Below are 25,110 nucleotides of genomic sequence, written 5' to 3'. Positions count from 1 at the left end.
AAATGAGAGTTATATCACTCTCCTCTCCACTAAGAAGTCTCTTAGTCTCTTCAGGGACAAAACCAAATGTTCAGGGTCCACGACGTGCTGCTTTTCCGTCCCCCTCGTCACTAAGAAGCATAAATAATTCCCTGGTATTTGTCTAGCCGCCGGTGACAAAGCTGCTACACCCCTTTTTCCTGAACTTTGCTTCCATAAAAACTATCTTCTGGTACTCTCTTCTGAAAATGTCTGCTAATTCTGTTCTATAACTCATATCCGCGGTGATAGCTATCGCACACATCCTATCTGTAAGTAACAAATCGCTATCTGTTAGTTTTGTTCTACTCGAGTGTTCAATCGGCAGAGTAAATTATGACTCTTTTATTCTCCTTTTGTCTGGTTTCTTAGGGTCCTCATCTGTTTTCGCCTCTAAACCGCCTGTTTCTCTTGCAATTTTCTGTTTTTTTAAACAATTTTTCATTGTGGGTAAGTCCTACCCCCACTCCCCGTGCAAAAACATCCATCGATGTCGCCTGCGATCGCATACCGGATATTAGGTTGAGGTTGGACGCATGAATGAACAGGGGCTGCCCAGGAAGGATCATGTTTGTTGTTCTTTACGTACTTCATGCTCTCGCGGTCTTTCTTCTGAATCGTGACACTGGTTTCCTTAGAGTCTGACGTCATTTCGTTCAACCAGTCCAAGATGCGCAGGTTTGTCAATTCTTGTTCGAATGGCTGCGGTTGCTCGTCGTTAAACTCTACTTCAGGTTTAGACCGATAGTCGAGCCATTCGTTGTCTTGATCATCGACAATGGCTACTTCTTGTGAGATTTCTTTAGATCCTCTCGTTATCTCCTCTAGACCCCGCTTGATATTTTGCTATATTTTTCAAGTCTATCATGTCCCCTCCTTCTTGTCTACATATATACACGAGTCCTCTGCGGATGGGTTATGTTGGTTAATTTTTGCAAAGTGCGCAGCTCGGCCAGTACTGAGTCTCGAAAACGTCCCTCTTGATGTACCTCCGTTATCATAAATGTCTCCCTCCATTTCTTTAGGAGTTTCTTCGTTACTTTTTTTTGAGCTGACGTTCTGAAAAACCCACACGTAGTCTTCTAATGAGTAAACTTTTGCAGTAGCAGCTTTCTTATCAAATTTTTTTTCTCTGCTTCGACTGAGCTGGTTGCGTATTGCGCATACATAATTCGCTTAGCTCCTGCTGATGTCTAATCATAACTCGTACATGGACTTGTGGCGATGTCTTCTTGCCTTCATACTTAGGGTAAAAGAAAGTCAAAGGCAATGCTTTTTCATGCCCAGTTAACATCAGGTGTGGACGAATTCCTGGGTTGGAGTGCTGCGTACTGTTGTAGGCTCCCATTACTTGTTGCAACTATCTGTTCAAATGATTAAAGTATCGGGAACATTAGACCCTCAACGTCGATAACAGAGTCCAATTTTGTCTTTCTACTAAGCCATTCGTCTGCAGATGCTACTTTGTACAATGAGCCTCGGCAATCTGAGAACATCTCATCAGCTCTTTTGTAAGCTCTCCTATAAAAGCAGTTCCATTGCCTGTCTGGAACGTCATCAGGCTTTCATGTCTAGCTACCCAAGTACTAATCAGTTAATCGCACGTCTCTTCGGCTGAGGCCGTTAGGCGGGGCACGGATTCTGCATACTTGGTGAAGTGGTCGATCATCACCAAGACCTGATTATGACTGATTATTGCCAATGTCCGTCATACATAACTTCTGATGATCAATTTGTTCCACTTCATCGAACTGGGACGACTCGATTGACTGAAATGGGAATCGTAATTTCCTAGAAACTTCCACCTGCTGGCATGACAGGCATTTCGTCACCGACTTTTTGCATCCCTTTTTGATCCCAGGCCATTCAAAGTGTTTCACGATCCTCTGGTACACTTTATCAATCCCTTGATGACCCATCTGATCAAGCGACCTCAATATTAATTCCGTCTGAGTTGCGGCGACACTATCGCGTTATATTTGCAGAGCAGCTTGTCCTCTTCTGTCCTGTTGCACGCAACTATTCCATCCTTATTCAGATATAACCGTCCCTCTCTATGCAAACAGTACTGTCTCAAGATCCGGTAACTATCTTCTTCCAGATCTCCTGTCTGGTGCCCCATTATCGATCCACCTTTTCATGCTACTTGTCATACGGTCATTTAACTGCACTCCTGGTAAGTCCGAGAGTCTGTTTCTTGCCTTTAAGTATGTCTTCCTGACCATAGAGTGACGTTCAGCTCATCGGGTTGATGTGCTTCATCTTCCTTCATAAGACAGAAAATCTTTGCGAATGGTTTTCCTCCTGTTTGAATGGTTTCTAAGTCAATCCTAACCACATTTCTCTGCGATAAACGGCTTATCGAACATTTTCACACGGTTATCCTCTTCAAGTCATCTGCCGCGTTATAGAAAACTTTCATGCGATCACTATCAGGGTCTTGATACAACTCCCTGTCCAAGTCTCTTGCTCGAGTCTCCGCCAGCAGTGTGAGAATCGCCAACACTGATATTTCGGATCCCGTGCTCGAGTTCCTGTCTGAGTACGTGTCAATCTCCGATTTCCTCGAGGTATCTTCGACAAATGAGTCTACTGTGGAGCAAGTCTTCACTGCAGATTTGTTTTGAATGGTCTACTCATCCATCCAAACTCCCCGGACAGAACTCTAACCACCTGGTCTTGTCCATCTGCATATCCGCTTCCTTTAGTTTCCGACTCCCCGCCCAAATTTTATTGCTCTGAGTTTTTCGAATCGGCTTTTATCGGTTTCTATAAGGCGCCTGGAGAATGATTGTCTTCTGAGTCCCGATCTCCTGCTTCTTCGTCTTCTACAATGTTCTCATTGAACGCTTTGAGGAATTGAGGAAACTAGTTGCTGAACTACTGTCCTACAATCCCTTTCATTTTCTTTGTGCTGACGTCTTGATGGTTTAATCCGTAATTTCTCACTAACTGTCAACGATGCCTTGGCTGCTGCCTATTCAGGATCTAGTCACATCTCTAGTCACTTCTTTGTCTTATAGTCCAACTAGCATCCGCATCACATCTGGTGTGAGCTGCACTGTTTTGTCCAGCATTGAGAGGCTGATTATATTCATGCGTGGCAATTCCTGTCGGACCAGGTGTGAACGTAGCAACAGATCCAAGGGCACCGGGTCCTTCTTGGATAAAATCTTAGTTTCTACCGCTTTTTCCAACACTAATTCAGGGTGGCCCGGTATCGGATGACCTGACTTATCCAGCCATCTCATCAAGGTAAGCGCTTCATAAGTATTATTGTCTCAAAACGAGAACCCTTCCTTGATTTCCGCCTAATTGGTCTGCTTCTGTTCCAATCTTTCGTGAAATTCAATTTTGTTGCTGAGACTGCCTCATTCTGGTGCTTGTCACGCATCTTGTGTTCGAGTATCATGTGGTAGCAATTCAATCTAACTAACGAACGACCAATTTAACTCTGGTCTATTGAATAGGTTTTCAACCAGGACAAAGCGCGGTTGTCCACTCACAACTTAAGGGGAGCGCTCCCTAAAGAGGCGTGGTACTTCTCAACGAACGTGACTACCGCAAAAAATTCTGGTTTTTGCGCAACGTACTTCATCTCAGTGTTGCTCAACGCCCTACTGCCGTATGCAATGGGACGGAGAACTGTTCTCCCATTCCATTCTTGCTCCTGAAGCACTATTCCGGCAATGGCTACCCCTGAAGCATCAGAATCGATAACGTACATGCCTTTCTCTGTAGGCATGCCTAGCACTGGCGCTTCATATTCTCGACGGCTTTCTGAGCTCTTTCATTACATTCGAAATCTTTCCCTTTGTTGCGCATCAGCTGCTAAATCGGGTACCCAATTATGAATTCTCATTTAAAATTTGCGAACCCGAGGAAGCTAATCCACTGTGTGTTTGATTATGTGGCTTTCCACGGTAACACGGCCTCCACTGCATCCGGGTCGGGCCTCACGCCATGATTATCCACCTCTTACCCAGGTACTTTATCGAGTGCCTAAGGATCTCGCATTTCGAGCCAGCTCTCCTCATGCAGAGCTGGCTCGATACATCATCCACAAAGCACGTCACGAGTTTCCTATACTTTTTTGTCAGGCTAGCCAAGGCCTGAGCCATGAGTCTCTGAAATGTCGCCAATGCATTGCACAAGCCGAAGAGCATCCTCTTCCACTGGTACAATTCTAACCCACACGCAAATCCGATCTTCTCTCTATCCTGTTTCCGCAAGGTAACCTGCCAGTAGGTAGAACCCAGATCCAAATTGTTGATCAATTTAGCATCTCCAAGTGTGGTTTAGGGTAAGCATCGTTTATGGTCACCGCATTTAGGTAGCGAAAGTCGCAACAGAATCTCAGCTGTCCTCCTTCAAGGTGACTTCGAGGGTTCTATCATGTTGTACTCGAGCAGAATTTCTATTTCCGATCGGCACGTCTTCGATTTAGGCAGTGTCATGCACCTCGCTTTTTCCCTATGCTCGACGTAATTACAACAACCAAATTACGTTTTAAATTTTGAAAAAAATATGCGTTCTGATTTAACACTGCCCTAGAAACTCAAACTCTACTTCACCTATCTTACCTCTGAAAAACTCAATTTCCTTCAAAATTTGTTCGTCGGACTTTATTTATATGACTAGGGACGTTCTGGAAAGTTTGAGCAGCTCGATGAGCCGTCATCTGATGCAAATCTCAATGAAAACACTTTTGTTAAAGATTTCAATTCATTAAGTCTTTTTAAAAGCAGATCATTTTTCTGGATGCTGAACAGTTGAACAGTCCTTTACTGGATGCTTCTTCAAGTTAGGCGTTTCTTCATAGTCCTCCTCATTGGCAAAGAGTATCCAAGTTTCCTCACACGCTGGATTGAAACCGTTGTGTCCAGTTTACTCAACAATACACACACACAAAGCCCATTCCGTGTAACGGAAAAGCTCCGGCCTAAAACTACTGAACTTTGACTAGTGGGGCTCGGGACTATGCAAACCTGCTTACTGTCACTCATTTGAATAGTTTTATTATTCTAAAGATCGCTACTACTGCCTGGCTGGGCTAAAATTTTACCTTTCTGCCAAAAAAAAAATTGGTATCTTATTCTCATCAGTTATTATCATATTTTCTGGTCGTTTAACATAATTCCTGTCCGGGTTCCTAATCCTTATCAGTCCATTATTAAGGTCAATCGTCGCGTCGAATTTCCTGACAAACTCAATATGAAGTGATCCAAATCATCCAGGTTCTCCGCCAGGAAAAACTCATCCAAAGGTTCTGTCCTCCCAATTGGGTTGGTCCTGGACAATTTTGTGAGGAACGTCTCCAGGGACCTGTTCAGTGGTTCGACAGCTGAGGCCATCGCTGTTGCATTCCGAGATTAACATGTCTGATTGTCCATATCTGTTTTTTGAGGCTCTTTTACATTCTTTCTGTCGGAGTCGCTGGGCTGAGCTCTTCCATGATTCGAGTGATTCCAATTTGAGGAGTCACTTCTTCCACTCGCATGAGCAACTCGCGTAGGTCGCTCGTTTGAGGTTGACCGACTGCCAGTAGAGCCTCCTCTGATGTTCGCGGGCATCCTAGGCCGGTGATTCCCAGTGGCGTTGCTGGATGAATTACCCCTTCCTCTTGTGGACCCATACTTCCTTCCTCTGTTTGAATGCACATTGAAAATCACTCTCGGCTCTTGCTAGCCACTCATGTTTCCCAGGAGACCGTCTGTTCTGTCCATTATAGCCTGAGTGCGTCTTTCCATCATCGCGTATAACCTTGTATCGAGAGTGGCGAGAGTTTGCTCTTGTTGACTCCGAAGTTGTTCGAAGTCATCTCTAAATCGTTTCTCTCTTTCCTCAGACTTCCGCATGCTTATCTGTACTCCCCTTTAAGCGTTTTTCGCTTTTACTAGCCCCCTGTCTATCTCTATTTATTTCCTCCCGTAGACTTCTCTTTCAACCTTAACTGCTCTTTCTAGTTCAATCATTCTGATTGAAATCAATTCATTCTGCTCACCCAAGCTATCCACAATTCTGGTCAGGTCCTCTTACATTGAGTTCTAGGTGTCCCGTTATCAGATGACCTGACTTATCTAGCCGTCTCATCAAGGTAAGCGCTTCATGAGTCTTATTGTCTAAGAACGAGAACCCTTCTCTGATTTCCGCCTAATTGGTCTGCTTCTGTTCCAATCTTTCGTGAAATTCAATTATCTTGCTGAGACTGCCTCATTCTGGTGCTTTTCACGCATCTTGTGTTCGAGTATCATGTGGTAGCAATTCAATCTAACTATCAAACGACCAATTTAACTCTGGTCTATTGAATAGGTTTTCAACCAGGACAAGGCGCGGTTGTCCACTCACAAGTTTAAGGGAGAGCTCCCTAAAGAGGCAAGATACTTCTCCACGAACGTGACTATCGCAAACATTTCTGCTTTTTTAGCAATGTACTTTATCTCAGTGTTGCTCAACGCCCTACTGCCGTATGCAATGGGACGGAGAATTGTTCTCCCATTACATTCTTGCTCCTGATGCACTATACCGGCAATGGCTACCTCTGAAGCATCAATATCGAGAACGTACATGCTTTCTCTGTTGGCTTGCCTAGCACTGGCGCTTCGCACAGCTCCCGCTTTTTATTCTCGACGGCGTTCTGAGCTCTTTCATTACATTCGAAATCCTTCCCTTTGTTGCGCATCAGCTGCTGCATCGCGTAGACTATGTCTGCGTACCCAATTATGAATTCTCAATATTAATTTGCGAACCCGAGGAAGCTAATCAGCTGTATGTTTGTTAACAGGGCTTTCCACGTTAACACGGCCTCCACTGCATCCGGGTCGGGCCTCACGCCATGATTATCCACCTCTTACCCAGGTACTTTATCGAGTGCCTAAGGATCTCGCATTTCGAGCCACCTCTCCTCATGCAGAGCTGGCTCGATAGATTATCCACAAAGCACTTCACGGGTTTCCTATACTTTTTTGTCAGGCTAGCCAAGGCCTGAGCCATGAGTCTCTGAAATATCGCCAACGCATTGCACAAGCCGAAAAGCATCCTCTTCCACTGGTACAATTCTAACCCACACGCAAATCCGATCTTCTCTCTATCCTGTTTCCGCAAGGTAACCTGCCAGTAGGTAGAACCCAGATCCAAATTGTTGATCAATTTAGCATCTCCAAGTGTGGTTTAGGGTAAGCATCGTTTATGGTCACCGCATTTAGGTAGCGAAAGTCGCAACAGAATCTCAGCTGTCCTCCTTCAAGGTGACTTCGAGGGTTCTATCATGTTGTACTCGAGCAGAATTTCTGTTTCCGATCGGCACGTCTTCGATTTAGGCAGTGTCATGCGCGTCGCTTTTTCCCTGTGCTCGACGTAATTACAACAACCAAAATACGTTTTAAATTTTGAAAAAAAATATGCGTTCTGATTTAACACTGCCCTAGCTCCTGTGTCTAGTAGTGTAGTTAAACCTATCTTCTTTCTATCGGTGTCTAGTAGATGCGCAGTCACATCTGCTTCGTATCCAATGTGTACGGCAACGTGTTCCATCGTGGCGTATTGAACAATTCTAGGGAACTTCAGCTCTTCTCGACCCAATTATATCTGTTTTATTTGGTCAGTGTCCGTCGTGACGTAACCCTTGGTGTAAAAACTAATCCCATCCATGTTGAGCACTACTTGATATGGTCCGTAGACTTCCACGTACCGGCCGTGAATTCTCATCGTTCGAGTGCCACCCGTTCTCAACAAGGCTCGCACAGCTCTTGATTCAGTGCGTGGCTCTGCTTGACTCAGACAATCTGCATAATTGTCCGTTTGCATCATGGTGAACTCTGAAGGTTCACTCAAAATCATGATTACCTGATGCCCCGCCACCAAGATTATCGACTGTATCTTGCTTCCCGAATGTCTGACCGGATATCAAATTCAATTTCGTGCTCAAACTGCTCGCAACCTTCGTTTCTTCCACTACGGATGCTTCAAAGGCGTTGAGTTGATCTTGAGTTCCCTCGTTCTCCAGTTCGAGCTTGAGTTTTTGCTCCTTTTCCTTTGTAGCCAACTCCTGTTGAACTCTATTCAGGGTATCTCTTGCCGCTGCTTTATAATCAATCTTAAAGTCGTTAGCGGTCTCAGGCTCCGTTCCATTCCTTTTTCTAGCACGAACTGCATTTTTTTTAAGCCAGCTCCTGCGGTTTCTCTTTCCTCCGTGCTTCCGTCTCGCTCATTAGGTGTGCCTTGGTGGCCTTAACGCCTGGCAAAGCCGTCTCATGGCTAGGGTGCTTGATGTCCGCCACAGCATCCCAGAATTGTTGTCAATCTGATTTAAAATGACCCTCGAGGTGGCAAAAGAAACCATGCCCTGTTTATAGGTTGGGCATGCTGATACATGATGGTCTGTGGAACTGCAGTATGCACAAGAGCGTGTTTTGTCCATGTCATCCGTGGAATTGAACCACTTGTTAACCTGGTTTGCAGGTCCATTGTTAAAATTTCTGTATTTTTTTTTATAATAACCTGATCTCATCGGAGCTTTCAGCAATAAGTTTTCCTTGGATTTCAGTCGCAGTTTTTCTGGTGTAGGTTCATTGGCTGAAAGAGGTGTATGGTTCGTCGCTAACATTGTCATGAGCTCATTGTTCTTCACACCATCAAGGAAATTTGAAGCCACTGCCAAGTTCATCCTGCTGTCTGACTCGACGGTTGACTAAATCTTCCCAGCATTTCTAAGTCATCTAAGAACTTGTCCATGATTTGATCTTCACGTTGCCTTTGTTTCTCGAAGCGCATCACCGCTTGGTGTCCGAGCACTCCCGAGCCAAAGTGGTTCAACAGTATCAAGAAAACTTTCTCGGCAGTAACCCGCTGGTATTGTTTTTTCACCATCACGCAATTCAGGGCTGCCCCACCACGTTGCTGGTGAGCACACTGCTTTCTGGTCTTTTTGTGAAGTCTTCTTCCTCAAAATGCAGCTTCATGATTTTTATCCACGTAGCTTTACAACCGTCGGATTCATCCTTATAACATCTTGGATTTTGAACACTCTTTTAGACTTCTCGCTGCGCTCATTGGTCCTGGACAATTTTGTGAGGAACAGCTCCAGTTACCTGTTCAGTGGTTTGAAGGCTGTGGCCATTGCTGTTGCATTGCAAGATTAACCTGTCTGATCGCTCATATCTGTTTTTTGAGGCTCTTTTACATTCTCTCTGTCGGAGTCGCTGGGCTGAGCTCTTCCCTGATTCGAGTGATTCCAATTTGAGGAGTCACTTCTTCCACTCGCATGAGCAACTCGCGTAAGTCGCTCGTTTGAGGTTGGTCTACTGCCAGTAGAGCCTCCTCTGATGTTCGCGGGACTCCTAGGCCGGTGATTCCCAGTGGCGTTGCTGTATGAATTAACCCTTCCTCTTGTGGACCCATACTTCCATCCTCTGTTTGAATGCTCATTGAAGTTCACTCTCGGCTCTTGCTAGCCTCCCCTGTTTTTCGGCCCACTCTGTTTTCCCAGGAGACCGTCTAACCTGTCCATTATAGCCTGAGTGCGTCTTTCTATCATCGCGTATATCCTTGTTACGAGAGTGGCAAGAGCTTGCTCTTGTTGACTCCGAAGTTGTACGAGGTCACCTCTAAATCGTTTCTCTCTTTCCTCAGCCTCCCCAATATTTATCTGTCCTCTCCTTTAAGCTTTTTTCGTTTTTACTAGCCCTCTGTCTATTTCGATTTATTTCCTCCCGTAGACTTTCTCTCTCAACATTAACTGCTCTTTCTAAATCACTCATTCTGATTGAAATCTGTTCATTATGCTCACCCAAGCTATCCACAATTCTTGTCAAGGCCTCTTCCATTGATGCTCCGTTGTCCATCAATGAAGTCTCTAGTGTCGGCGTCACCTTGTTCGTTCCAGGCAGTTTAGTAATGGTCGAAACTCGCGCTGTTCTTCTCTGTTTCGAAGTTTCTTTATACTCCACCTCTAGTTCCCCTAGTGTGGTACCTGACCCGGTGACCCTAGTCTTTCCTGATTGCATGTTCGAATTTGCCAATATCAAGAAATCTCTTGATTGTTGTATTCCACTCACAGTTGTGTTTGTGGTTCTGAACAAACCAAATTGGTCTGAATAGCCATTCTCCTTGTTTACGGGTGCCTCGTTTTTATGAGTCGAACTGCTCAGGCTCACTTGAGACTCAGTCTTTTTCATTTTTTCCTTTATCTTCATCCTCTTCTTGTTTGTCTACTTCATCGTTAGTTGCCGTTCCCATGGTAAACGGAAAGAAATTTCCCAAAGTGTTCTTCACCCGTTGCGAAAATGAGGAAGACGTTGCCGCTTTTTCTGTCACCCGTTGAATCATGGTATTGTTCTTAGGTGAGCCTCCTACTGCCAGTTTTTCAATCGAAATGTTGGACAGTTCCGATATTTCTTCTCAATCAAGGGTCCCGGCCGAAGTAGCAAAATCGTGGCCCTGTTCAACGGGAGTAGATTCACTCGGTAATATCCTGAACCAATTTCCTTCGGTTCCAAGTCCCACCTGATTTTCAACCTGAGCAGGGCTCCGATAGACCTCTACTTCCAACCTTGTCCTTTTGTCTTCGTAGACCTTCTGCTTTTTTGTTACACCGTTACGCCTGAAACCTTCTCCTCCTTCTTGATCCATGTCTTTTTGGTTCTTTCCACAAAAAGAACATTCATTGATTTCCTTTGTTTCTTCGGTATAATTTTTCCTAGAGCTATCACTTAGCTTAGGTATCCTCAACTTGTCTAGACTCATCTTAGTCTATTGCGTTTACTGTTCAATCACTTGTTTCGCTTGCTACCGTATTTGTTGTCCAACAACAGATAACACTGACACAAAACGATAATGTCCGAAAGTTTTACCTAAGAAGTGACCACGTATCTTATTAAGATATCACAGTACAGCGTATTTTTATTTTATGCACATCAATAAATTTTGGTTATCGGACAAAATGCTAGCACAGTCTGATGATGTCAATTTTCTTTAAAAGATAGTGCACTCAATACTGAATTGATTTCAGTCGTTGATGATTTTAAAAAATTTATTCAACTTGAAGAACGAAAAATCAAAAAAATGTATGTGTATTGCGATCGGTCTGTTGCAATTTAATAGTCAAACCGATTTCTACAGAAAGAGTTTTCCCTGTTTAGTGCTGCACTAATCAGACAAAATTTGAAGGCAGTCTTTCTCAAAAGGACGTCTATTGCACCCACCGAGTTTTCTGTTACCTATCTGGCTTCGGATTGCCCGAGCTAGACCTACTAAAGCTCTCAAGTCAACCACTCTTCCAAAACAATCAGTTTCAGATTCCAATCCGAAATAATTTTTTGTCGAGTTCTGTTTTCGGTTAGACCTAGAGTCGCGAATCTCCGGGTACAGACCTGTTCTGTTTTTTTTTAGTTAAATCTTTTATCTTTTTGGTTTTTATTTAAAGGCAAGTTACCAGTGCAGTCAATGGTTTCCTGTCGTCTTTGGTCTGCCTATTTGTCCTAATATCCTAATAATATCCACTAAAGGACTTGCTGTTTTGCTTTCGTTTGCGTACGAAAAGTTCCTTAGACTCCACTGGATAGGCAAAAACGGGACTACTCTTGATTGGCAAAAACGAGACCCTTCCGGATTGGCAAAACTTAGACCCCTCCGGGTTGAAAAAACTAAGACTCTTCCGGGTTGGCAAAAAAGGACCCTTCCGGATTAGAAAAACCGGGACCTCTCCGGATTGGCTAAATTGGGACCCCTCTGGATTGGCAAAAAAAAACATGAGCCCCGTTCCGGTTTGGCAAAAAAATATGACCCCTTCGCATTGGCAAAAATAGGAAACTTCCAGATTGGCAAAAAGAAGAACCCTCCAAATTGGCAAAAAAAAATATGACTCTTCGGGATTGGCAAAAACGGACCCCTGCGGTTTCGGAGAAATATGACCCTTCCGGATTGGCGAGAAACGGGATCCTTCCGGATTCGACATCTTCCAAGTCGGCAAAATTGTGACCTATCCGAATTGTCAAAAATCTAAGCCGAGACCCCTTTCGGGTACGGTCATAGAGCCTAAATTGCAAAATTATCTATCTGGGAAGGGTTCGCTTTTATTAAATATCCCTCTGGATTAAAGCTAAGCTGCTTATATAACAATTTCCTTTAAAGGGAGGAGTCTACTAACCGGCCTAATTCCGACTTGCTTACTGATTTCAAGGTTCCCTAATTCTTCCTTATTGTCTAGAACAACGTTAAAATGCCTAAATCAACCGTTGCTACCGTTTTGTAGGGATATAAGCTCCTAAACACTTTATAAAATGTGTAGAGTCTACCTTCAAAGCCGGTGTTTTCGCTGTGATCAATCTAAAAAAAATTTTGAGTTTAATTTCTTCAAAACGATTGGCTCACGTTTAAGCCTTCTTAATTCGTGGTCTAACGGTACCAACATGAATTGGATCGGTCCAGTTGTTCCCAAGTTCAAAAAATTTACAAATTTATGGGCTAAGCTTTTTTGTACAGTTTTTGTACTATTGACCTAAAAAGTTTTGATCCGAGCTCAGAAGGCCTATACTTTTCTAGTTCAATGCAAAAAACCCGATCATAAACTTTTCAGTTGATTAAATTGGCTAAAAACATGCTACTTGGACCCTCAGGATTGATGAATCCACTAAATCAACTTCGTTAAATTCAATTTCTTTGACGCCAGGAAGGTTGTTGGCAAACGGTTTCTAAAACTTGTAGATTGGTTGTTGTATGTTGTCCGAACAACAATTCTTTTCACACTAACTCGAAAAATTGGATTTTGGTACGCCATGAAACTCAACCACGTCCGAACTATTTGCAACCGGTTCCTTTGGTTATATTGGTCCAGTTTTAATGTAACTCACTAACTTTTCCAATTCAAAAAACATGCATATCTCAAAAATTGCGGTTTGTGGAGGGATCAAAATATCACTATTTGATTCTAACACCGGACTGTTTACTGTCTATTTGGTTGAAAGTTGGTCTGAAAACTTCCAAATTAAGGTGCTTAACTCGGAAATTTGCAACTCGGTGGGGGGTCACTAAAATGCAGTCACTGCCGAGCCCGCGCAGGTTGAGATGGTACTTTCTGCATCAAAAATGATACAAAACTTGTCAACGATACCCAACAGTCGATTGGTGTTGTCCTAGAGACCCTTCATGCTGCTCCTTGCCTGCTCACTCTTCCACTCTAATCACTTGATCCTTCCGGATTGAGCGCAAAATAGCGTTCACGTGCTTAAACACTCAAACAACCCTACAGTACAGGCACCAGACAAAGACCACACTTTTAGTCGTAACGATCCGGTTTGGTATGAATGCCTTCAACAACAATATATCTAACAACAGCAAACATGAGGCTCGGATCACATCTCGTCTGGGGAATGATTTCTGCTGATTTTATATATTTTTTTTACTGTTTTTGGTTTTTCCGCTTTTTTTTAAATATTTTTTGTTTTTTTCTGAGGTACTATACTACTTTTTCTTTGGTTTCTTTTATATCTATAAGAGTTTCTGGTATCATATACCACTCAGGGATCGACGGGATGGCCAATTCAATTGCTACATCTGCGATGGTGGTAACAGAAGCTTTACACGGTCTCTTCACTCATCGCCAACTGGATGCATCAGTTATTTTGTTGTGGCGGTTTAGATTGAAAGTTTCTCCATCGCGGACAATTTGCTGTTTTCTTCGATCGCTCATGACAAAATTCAAAAGCCTATTGGTATCAGTAAGTGTATGGATTTGCAAGAAGAAATTGAAACGACTGAATCAAAATAAAATGTCTTAGATACTACTACCGCTTAATTACTCTTATCTTCACTGTTAATTCATTTCAATTAGGTAATTAATTCAAAACTGGCACTAAATTAAAAAAATTTATCGCTCGTCGGATTTTAAGCCCCCTCAACCACCCAAAAACATTTTGCTCAATTCGTATCGTTTTTAGTCCTCCCAATTAGCAATTAATCGTGCTGCTAATTGTCGCTTGCTAATTGACGCTTGGTGCGAAATGTCGCCTTTGAAAAATGCTGCGACTAGTCGCTTGCGACGATTTGTCGCCTCGCGTCATGGTTTCTTCCATCCCTATTCCTTAAAATTTTGAATTTCTAAGGCAAAGATCAATTAGATTTTGAAAAATTCGCAAGCATTGCCCGCAGCTCATCATTCGATGAATTTTGAAGCAAAAGGAAAGTTTCCTCCTCATAATTTTTTCTGGATCAGTTCAACTTGGCAATCGACTCATTGTGTAGATGTGTTTGATATTTAAACGCTTTAATGCCTAATGAACGTTTTTATCTGGATCTAAAATGGTTGAGCTGTGTGCCAAAACTAAAGTCTGGGGCGTTACATTTCTCAGGCGTCGTGGCCATCACACAACTTTGAGCCGTGTTTTCCAATTTATTCACAATAGCCCCGCAGTCTTGTGCATCTGATAAATTTTAGCCAGCCAGGTACAGTGCATTCATCTGTGCCATCGTAAAGCGTTTTAGCTTATTGAATTTTTTTTCGTGATATCCATGGGAAAATTTTTCTCATCTTGCAATTGACTCGTAGATACCTCATTGAACTGATCGAGTTTTCTTCTCAGACGGAAAGTTTTTCCTGCAACATCTGTCAGCAGGGTGCTCACTGCTCTGGACGGCGTATTGGACTATATATCCCATAGGCGATCCACATCAATGTTCAGGTGGCCGAGTAAAAGATCACTGGATACTTTGAGATACATCGTCACCTCATGACCTCCATGATTTGGTCACCAGTCTTGTTGAAGCAAAAGGTGCTTCCATTCGTTGACGTTATGACTTTTTGTCACAATTCTACTGTCGACATCAGCGTGACAGGCTTGAAGTCCTTTACCTCCCAGCTCTTTGCAGCGTTTTGATTTAAATTTCCCCTTTCAGCTCATTCTCAATTTTCATGACTTTCGCCGTTCGATAGTAGAGCTCCTTCCTTCAAGCAAAAAAAAATGACAAGTCAAACCAAAGAAAAAATGAGATTAAGCAAATTTTAAAACTTTTCTTGAAAAAAAAAACAGAAAAAAAAATTGACACAAATTACGGTCATTGACTCTTAAAGTTAGATGCACTTAAACTCCTTGAAAGTCAGGAAAAATTCGTGACTGGGACCTTTTTACTCAGATGCGAAGCTGAGTTTCGCACCACTTGCGATACAGCAATTACAGGGTTAAAACAGCATAACGCTCAAGAATTGATAAAAAGGACTTACAACAATGTTACATTTGAAAAAAATTATTCTAGAAAAACAAAGTATTTTTAAGAGATCCCAATGGTTTAGAATTTACGGATTCAAAAATGTGGCGCGATGGTCTTATCTATTTCATACATAATATTGGAAAATTGTAGAAGCCAGACAAATGGTAAATATGCCAACGTAATTGAAGCCGGCAGCCAATAAGCTAAAACTCAACCGAAATGTTTCGGCAAAACAAAATTGATAAAAAACCATGTACTGCCCATATAGTATCCTCGAATGTCATTCATGTAAAGAAGTCAAGGTGGTATACACATTTCGGAAACTGAACTGAATTATTGAAATTATATAATTATACAAGCAACTAAATCTTAATGTATAAATACTAGATCTTAAATAGATTGGAAAAAACATGCTCGTACAAAAGAATGCAGAATTAGCATCGGAAGAAAATTTACCATGCAGTAACAATGCCAAAAAGAACTGCGCAGAAACCTTCAAGCTGCAATATTTCTCAACTTGAAAAAACGACAAGTTCCTTTCTCCCTCAAAACACACAGAAAACTTTTTGCAAATCGAAAGGCTGAATATGAGGCCACTGATGCTATATAAAATAGGCCCAAAATCTATAAAGCCGAAAACAAGGACAAACAGAAAAATCTGAGATACAAAAAATTTTAAAACAAAACATTTCCACTCCCCGAAACACACAGGAAAAACAGTTTGCTTATTAAACGGCTCAAAATGAGACCACTCAGCCCATATAAAATAGACCGAAATTTAATAAGCCGGCAAATAAGACAAACAAAAACAATTTTGTTTTAAAACAGCGAGCAAGAAAACTTACAACCAACATGAAAAGCCAATTTCGAAAAGCTGGGATATTTAAAACAATAATAAAAATAAGATGAGCATATTATTTGCAACAGAGAGGAAGATGATTTGATTTGCAATTAGGACAACGAGAATGAGTCCAGGACCAGGAGTGAGTCCTTTGCCACAAGTTATTTACGGGGAAAAAAGTCTAGTACACGATTGCAATACCCTTGCTTATCGCAAGGGTTAAAAAAATTGAGAAAACTGAAGCAATCGCTTAATTTTTTTATTCCCTGAGTTAGTCTTTGCTTAACAACGGAAATAAATTGAACTTAAAAAAAGATTGAAGCCAAACCGAGAAAAATCAAAACTTAGCGTGAACAATTTAAAAGACTTTTCCTAAAAAAAATTTAAGAAATCATCAAGAGCTATATAAGAGTCTTCACTACGTTCAGTGAATAAAATTCGATATTTTTTGAAATTATGTCAGCTACATTTTTGAGACATTTACACTTTACTGTTCGATAGGGGATTTTGCCTTCCTATTATCAAAGGACTTGAGCTGCACTTATAAAGAACTCAAAAAACAAACCACGAAAATCAAATCTGAGTTTGAACAATGTAAGACTTCTTCCGGAAAAAAAAACATCTCGACCTGTATAAAGTTTTTCACTTGTTCGCAACGTTTATTGACACTTAATTAAACATTCTTAATGAACAATGTTTTTGACTTATTCCAGAATAAAATCATCACGACCGGTGTAAAAATGTTGCCTTCTTCGCTACGTTTATTGACACTTAATTCGCATAATTAGGTTATCTGGCAGCAAGCACGCCAAAAATTGTTGGAAGCATTCTTAATGAAATTATTGTTTAATTGCAGTTTTTGACAGCCTTGAAAAGTATGGTTGACATTCAAAATTCACTAAATTAACACAGTAAAGACTAAATTTTAAGTCATTGTTTTAGAAATTGACATGGTAGTTTCCTAATGCTGCAGCAAACTTTCCTTTCTTAAAACGGTAACCCACACTGCAGGCCGTTTATTTTGCATTTTCTATCTGATAAAACCTGTAATCAAAAACTAATGTTATATTTATTTATTGTATTCGTTTCTTACACCAATTTATTACACACTTTAGTTCCCTTCCATGAGTTAGTCAATCTATTTCACTAAAAGCAACAATTAAGAGCATTCCCAAACAACCCAAATAATAAATAAATACGTTAGGTTCAACGCAATCCATGAACTTTTTGCGAATTGGTTACCCCTGCTCTTTTTCAATAAGTGTTTTAAAATAACCTCATTTGCATATTCACCAATTATATCGAAACAAGAGTTAGTTTTTTTTTTAATTTAAGATACACACCATTAATTACAGTACTATGTTAGTTTGAGTAGCATTAAGTGAAGTTCCAGCTCTGATTCAATCAGAGTGTTTCAAAATAGGATCTTCAAACGAATCGCTAATTATCCTTTTCATTCTTTTTGTCTATTTAGACAGCTTTCGAGCATAGGAATGCAACTCCTCTCTCGTAGAACTTCATGCCATCCGAGTTCACAGTGTCGAAGTCCAGAGTGAAAAGCAGCTCTGATCTGGTGAAGTTCAAGTAGACTGGCAGCCTCACTTGGATGTCAGTAAGAATGTCTCGCTGCTCAGGCGGTAACCTAAACACAACCCACAAAATTAACATAGAAACAATAAGATTATTTGACGATCTTTTCAACGCGTCTGTAGGAGATTAGGCAATTCGAAGTTTTTCTCAAATAGAAGATTTATACTGTACAGAGTTTGCAACTACGAGGACTAGTTTGATTGACATTTCTACAGATTTTTTTAAAAGTAGTTTGTTCAATATCAATAACAAATGAATAAAATCATCGATAATGTTTTTTTTCTAACTTTTCTTCTTTATTCATATGATTGTTTGTTTTCTAGTATTTACTCACTTGACCCAGCTGAGGGCGGTGAGTGGCATGTCGGTGGATATTTTGGAGGACAGCGATAGTTTGTTGTTTACACATTGAGCCCCCAACAAGTTCAGATTCAGGATTCCGAAGGAACACATGTCCAGTCTAGTGTGCACGTCCTCGTACACTTTCACCTGTGACATGAACAAAAATGAGGATTGTTCGCAATATCTGCTATAGTTGCAATTCAAGACTTTTCTTGGAACGAAATCATCACCTATATGAGCGTCTTGAATATGATCATTGACTCTTAAAAAACTGCCTTTAGCAAAAACTTGTGGGTCTCGACGAATGCACTTCAAATTGAAGAAAACTTAAAGCTTACCTTCCAGTGTTAAATTAGCATTCAGGCAAAATGTATCTAGCGGTAATTAAGCCGACGATACATGGGTAGATGACCGTTCAGCCGAAAACAAAATTGTTGTCACAAAATTCAGCTATAAAACTTGAAAACTCGAAGTTTTAACATTGCTTCACTTCTGAAAAGAGACACACACACACACACTTAAAAACCTATTATCGCCTTCCAAATGTTGCAGTATGACGAAACTATATAAGACGAATAAACGGTTTGAGCCAAAAAAAAACCAAATTACTACCAATTTTATCAATGAAGCCTTGACTATGTATAAAATTCAAGCAAAAAAACTGAGCCGACAAAAACAAAGCAGAAACAAAAGACCAAAAAGTGAATTTGACCAAAAAAACTGCAATATAAAGAGAACTAAAACAACTGCTAAAAAGGGTACTGTAACATCAACCAGATAATACAGTAATTTTATCTGAATATTCGAAAAATTGAGCGTGTCAGCGCGTTAATGTAGCGCACGTACTGCTGTCAATGCTTCAAAACACTGTGTTTAACAAGTTGTTAACCTGGAAAAAGCTATATTCCGGTTTGATAACGCTGACAAATCACAAGCGTAACTGGCTACCAATGCAGATTCATGCAAAAACTTTATCTTCGAAGTAAACACGTTGGCACGCCACAATCGGCGTTATCGAAATGCACAGAGGCGAAGCTGTGCTTCACAAACATTAGCGAGAACACGAAAAAAGCAGCTTTATAAAGTGCAATAAAAAAGTAGAAATAAGCCTCGAATTAGTTAAAACTTTGTTAACTATCAGATTCGAACCAGCAACCTCGAGACTTGAATTCTCACGCCCTGCCATGAACGTCTAACTATCGGCAAACACTATTCACAAATAAAGCAGCTACATATGCCAATAAATTGCCAATGCGATGCAGCAAAAATGGCACCAAATACAAAGACACAATTTTGCATTTAATAATTTGAAATATAACAAACTGAAGGCATCCAGACTAACTTTGCATGTAATCAATTGGAAAGCATGAATGAATTTTGCATTTCTAAAAAATTGCAAGATATTTTGAGTTGGAGGCGAGAAAACACAGGCGAGAAAACACAAAAAGTAGCTCTATGTAGTGCAATAATAAAAATTAGAAATAAGCCTCAAGTAATAAAAAAAATTGCTACCTGAGATTCGAACCTGCGAAACCTGCGACCAAGAGATTAAGAGTCTCGAACACTAAGTTAAGAGTCTCGAACACTAAGTTAAGAGTCTCGAAGAAAGCAGAGAACAGATTCTATGCAATTTCCAACGCTACAGTAAATTTTCAAATAATTGAACACTTTTGATGAACATTTTTATTTGCGAGTTATGCTAGAAAAAAGGTTCGTAATAATACACAACGCTGATCGCAAGTCTAAACATAGCCAATCGAAGATTAGAAAAGAGTAATGAACGCAAGTAAACATAAGAAAACACTGACTTTCATGAAAAAATTTCAATTTTCGAATTTCAAAGAAAAAAATAGATGCCCTTTAAGCTCTTTGAACTTCTAGAACAATATATGATTGGTGCTTTTTTTGATAACATGGACCCAACTTGAGAAAACTGGATCAATACGTTAAGTTTTTATTCCGCTGGGAAATCTTAAAATTAAATTCCACTTTCGAAACTAGAAATCGTTCACATTTTTTGCGCCATTTCCACGTTCATATTTGGACAGTGCTATTTACGTCACTTTCAGCAGTTGAATTTCGATTGAACTCAAAAAATGCATATATACCTAAGTGCATACATAAATGCATCAATATGTATGAATGCACATCTGTAGCTATTAGAGACTTTTCCTGAAAAAAAAAATCTGCAAGACCTATATAAGAGTCTTTAATACGTTCATTACTCTTAATTATTGTACTGTTGTTTGAAACAAATAGCTTTTTTGGCTCAGTTGATGAATAAAAAACGCATCAACTGCGCTAACTTATTACTATTCGAAAGACGTACTAATTCTATCAAAAAGCCGTAAAGGTGCCACCAAAGAAGCACCATTATTTGCTACTTAGGTTGGAAAGAAAGAATAGTCGTACTATTACACAACACTTGCAAGTGTAGATAAGGTTATCTTATATTTCAATAAGTAAGTATAAGTCAATTGAAGAATGAAAGAAATGTACCTGTAGAGACAACTCCTCCAGCGACCACTGATTGGCCTGAGCCACATACTGTCTAGTGGCTGTAATGTACGCCTCCGCAGTGAACAGTCCCCCCAGCCACACGTGGATACCCTTCAGGGGGGCTGTGCTATTCGGACTATCATTTGCCACCTGTGAAATCTCTCTCAACTGTTTCACTCGCTCGCTGAAGTCAGCGATCCATTGCAGCACTGTCACAGACTTTGGCACCTTGTATCGGTTCCAGCTGGAAGGCAAGATGCCTGAAATAAACTACCAGTTTAAAACATTCACGTGACTTGAGTTTTGTCGCTTTTTGGAAGGTTTGAACAACGAAAATGTTTTTTTTTTCGACGCAATTTCCCTTTCAATTTGTATCTTAGGCGACTCGAGACAATTATTGGATAATCGGGAGAAAAGTAATGTAATGTCTATCAAAAGAAGACGGAACAATTGGGTTGAGAAATAATTGAACTCCTAAGAGTGTGAGGTCTTCTCATACCTGCTCCTGATTACGACATTTATATGCGATTAATGAAAATAGCGAGAAAATCACAGCTTTCCATTCTTGTTCTTATTAAACTTGTTTTAAAAAAATATAGACTGCAGCGATGTTACTCAACAAGTCTAAGCTAATTATCTATTGCAAAGCAAACGTTCAAACTTCTAAGCCAGGAGTTAACCTTTAGAGAGAAAGCTGATGAGCTGTCTGAGATAGTTGGTCTGTTTCTTCTGCAACTTGCACACTGCCACCACATCCCTCAGATCCCGCCTCACATCCTCCAACAGTGCTGCCCCTTGTGATATCTCCCGGTCGAAGAAGCGGAACAGGGGGTCCTTGATGTTCTCAGAGTTACGCTGCAGCACTTGCAGACTCTGCAAAACAGGCGACACTCTATTGCTATTTGTTAAGCGAATCAATGATGGTACGCTACAACTTCCATTTCATGTATACAAGCTGATTGACCAATTGATCAGAAGTTTGACAGTGACATTAAATTTAACACACTGTCCCAAAACATTCAAACCCTGCTTCAAACCGTTTTTCATTGTTTCCTGAAAACTAGGAAACGACTATGTTCGATAGTTTAGGTAACCCCGTTATGACATTTCGGATAACCTGAAGTTCATCACAGTCTCGCAGCAGTCTTCTCTGAGGAAATACTTCATACAACTATCACCATGCCCTCAACCCGGTTTTATTATTTTATTTTGAACTGAAAGATTTCAACATCAGCTCAGGAGCTAAAAAGAAACCTGCAACCATCTTCTGAACCAGATAGATTCTCCAATTTCGCCTTTAGAAACATTTGAACACTTTCAAGTTTAGAAACAATTGATGATTTAGAAGACCCTGCTATCCAGTGCTTTTCATGTATCTGTTGCTGTTTACTTTACCTCCTTTTAAAATACAAATACAATGAACACAAGTTGATCTTAATGAAACTCAGAATTTGCTCTGATCAAGTAATCAATTTACATTTTCGGACACTTTTTTATTCGATTGAAGCCAGAATTAATTTGAAAGCAGTTTGTAGCTACAACTTACATTATCCTGAAAAAATTTCAAGTTTTACTTCACCTTTACGAGATTACGAAAGATTGTTACAGATTTCAGAGATGACAGACATCATTTGTAGCAGCGAAATTATGAATGATTAGATTTAGTTTTGGAAAATCTATTCAATTTTTTATATCATTCAACGTTTTGCAATAATTTTTATATGATACAAAATGCTTTCCGCTTGCTTTCATTAGATAACATGACAGAAAACAAAAAATTTGTTTTCCACTGCGAATTCCACGTTTTCCTATGAGCGTAACTGACCTTGGGAACGAGACTGAGCCACTCAGAGGCTGTATCTGCCAGTTGTTTCATCCATGCCGGCCTCCCATCATCCAAAGCTCCACCCTCGCCTCCCTTTCCGTCCTGGCCTCCCTTGCCCACTGCATCACCCAGTAGGTCCAGACCTCCTCCCGCAGTCAAGTCCTCTTCACTCTCATCCTCCAGAGTGCGCATTTTCAACAGCTTCGTCGTCATCTCAATTCCTAGAAAACATTACATTTCAAACACGTAAGTTATCTTAGAGACTGTCGAACCCCTCAACTTTTACGATCTCAACATAGAAACTTTATCTTATGCGTACGAAAAATTGAATAAGGATATCAATTTTACTGCAAAGCCAAAACTACTGCTTGGGTGACTAGGTTGCGCGAAAGCTAACAACTTTCTCTAGATTCAGACCCAGGTAATTAGACAATTTTTCAGTTAGATGTCGTTTTGATAGTGAACTGACCTCTGGTTGTGAGGAGTACAGTCTCTGCGTTGTTGGGCAGCCCCAGCCATGATGGGGTCTGAGTGTCGGGCAAGTCTCCCACCCACTTCACAAACTGCTCGTGTCTGATAACACAAAATTGCCTTGATCGTACATTATAACTCTGATAGCTTTAAAAGAGAGAAGTTGTCGAACAATTGAAGGCCATCGCTGAAAAAAAAACAGCCAACAAGTTAGTAAAATAGCCTCTGATTGTTTTTCTTAATTTTGTGTTAATTTGGTGCACCTGAAATCGGACTGCAAACTAATTTGGAGTACTCGCACGAAATTGCTTATGACTTTATATCAAAACTGAATTAAAACGAGGATAGACGGTGGCCGAGCAATTAGCACAGAAAGTTCCAGCCACAAAAAAAAAACTTTTTTTTTCTAATTGCGTCTCGCATCATTTTTCTTTCGTGGAGTAATGAGAGGATCTGAGCGAACGCGTAAAACTTTGATAGTAATAGAAAATTAGTGACATTGAAAATTAGAAAAAAAAACTTTTGAGGATTTTTTTATCGTTGAAATTTTATTCCCACAACGCGCTAGAAGTTTCGAAAACTAATTTTACTGGATTTTCATGGCTTAACTTCAAACAAAATTTGACGACTTAATTTCAATTATAAGCTTACTTTTATAGGCCTGCTCGCTAGCTTTATTCGCTCGAAATTGGACAAAAAATCAAAAACTTCGAAACGACAAAGAAAGTTCATCCCCACTCTCAGAGGCTGCAACAAACGAAGCCAACAGAGTTGAAACAGAGTCAATAAACGCAAAGAAACAAAAAACTGACTTTTATAAATAATCTGAAGTGAGAAAACTGTTAGCAAAGGTTTTCATTCCGCTAGGAAATCTGAAAACTAAATTCCAGTTTCGAAACTTGAAAAAGATCACATTTCTTGGCCATTTCCTTTTTCGTAATTGGAGAGCGAATTTCGCCTGCCTTTTAGCAAATGAAAAAAAAACATTTATACACAGAAGTGAAGTTGGATTTCGCATACACAAGCAAAAATAGAACCGATAACGCTACTGGGAAAAATTGAATGAGTATAACTTTGATTCTATATAATTTCTCAAGTGACGCACGCCAATTATGAGTTCACATAACTGCTAAGTGACGCAAGCCAATTATGACGCATTAGCAGTACTAGTCGATTTGAAAAAAAAGAAATTGAACAAAAAACATGCCTCAATTTATAGAGCGGACGCATTTTAACTAGTATAAGTGAAATTTCATTTAAGGTATCCGACTCTGCCCAGGTTCGAACCCTCTTATTTCGTTACGGGTCTCTTTCCCTACCTCTACGCTAGATTCATAATACCTTGAAGCTAAAGTGCTATTTGTAAAATAATAGTCTGTTTTAATATCCTTAGCACTAGCTGTACTTAATAGCTGGTTAATGATCGTATGCACATACTGCAAACATAGCCAACAAACAGTTGGAAAAGAGTAATGAACGCAATAAAACTTAAAAAACTGACTTGTTTATTCAAGAGCTTTCAATTTTTGAATTTCGAAGAAAAAAATTGATGGCCTTAAAGCTCTTTGAATTAGTAAAAGAATTTATGAAGGACACTTTTTTGTTAGAATTAACCCAATTTGAGAAAGCAGGATCAATACGTAAAAATTTTATTTCGCTGAAAAATCTGATAAACAATTTCCGTTTTTCGTGACCTTTACATTTTTGCTGTTCGATAGTGGAGTTTACCTTCCGTTTAACAATGAAAATGCACTGAACTTAATCAGAAGTCAAACCGCGAATAATCAAAATTGAGCGTGAACAAATTTGAACTTTTTTTCTGAAAAAAAATCAGCAACACCTATATAAGAGCACTCACTACGTTCATTACTCTCAATAAAAGAACACTTTCAAAATAAACGCTAATATTTGCGAATTGGTTTGCAAAAAAAAGAGTTCATACCATCACACAAGCTTTGCTGTCTAATAAGGGCATTCATAAATGAATAAAAATGTATGTATAAACTTCTGTAATTATTAGAGCGTTTTTAAGACTTTTTCAAAAAACATCACGACCTATATAAGAGTCTGCTCTCAGTTCATCGACTCCTACTAACAAGCAGGCAACAAAACATTTCTTTCTAGAAACCTCGAAAGTCATCTATTTCACACAGAGGCGAAGTTGCACTTCGAATACACAAGCAAAAAAAATATGACCGATAACGCTACTGGGAAAAACTGAATGAGTATAACTTTGAGTCTACAACAAAATTTCTTAAGTGACGCACGCCAATTATGACGCATTAGCAGTACCAGTCAATTTAAAAAAAATTTACCAAATAAC

At 40.1% G+C, this 25,110-nt stretch overlaps 1 protein-coding gene across 5 annotated transcripts in view; it reads right to left on the bottom strand.

Moving 5' to 3' along the window:
* Nucleotides 1-17,128: 17,128 nt before the first annotated feature.
* Nucleotides 17,129-25,110, bottom strand: part of LOC134841105 (cytoplasmic dynein 1 heavy chain 1-like) — an 80,472-nt gene continuing 72,490 nt past the window's right edge. For all 5 annotated transcript variants that reach the window (XM_063856887.1, XM_063856886.1, XM_063856888.1 and 2 more), the window contains 6 exons: nt 22,786-22,889; nt 22,317-22,537; nt 21,172-21,364; nt 20,492-20,751; nt 17,985-18,139; nt 17,129-17,702 (listed from right to left, as the gene is read on the bottom strand). In XM_063856887.1, the coding sequence (XP_063712957.1) occupies nt 17,531-17,702; nt 17,985-18,139; nt 20,492-20,751; nt 21,172-21,364; nt 22,317-22,537; nt 22,786-22,889 (1,105 nt within the window). In that variant the 3' untranslated portion in view covers nt 17,129-17,530. The remainder of the gene's footprint in view (nt 17,703-17,984; nt 18,140-20,491; nt 20,752-21,171; nt 21,365-22,316; nt 22,538-22,785; nt 22,890-25,110) is intronic.

Source organism: Symsagittifera roscoffensis, chromosome 3 (assembly GCF_963678635.1).
Source record: "Symsagittifera roscoffensis chromosome 3, txSymRosc1.1, whole genome shotgun sequence".
Classification (NCBI taxonomy): domain Eukaryota; kingdom Metazoa; phylum Xenacoelomorpha; order Acoela; family Convolutidae; genus Symsagittifera; species Symsagittifera roscoffensis.
The sequence above is the reverse complement of the archived record's forward strand: the minus strand, read 5'-3'. Positions and strand labels throughout refer to the sequence as shown.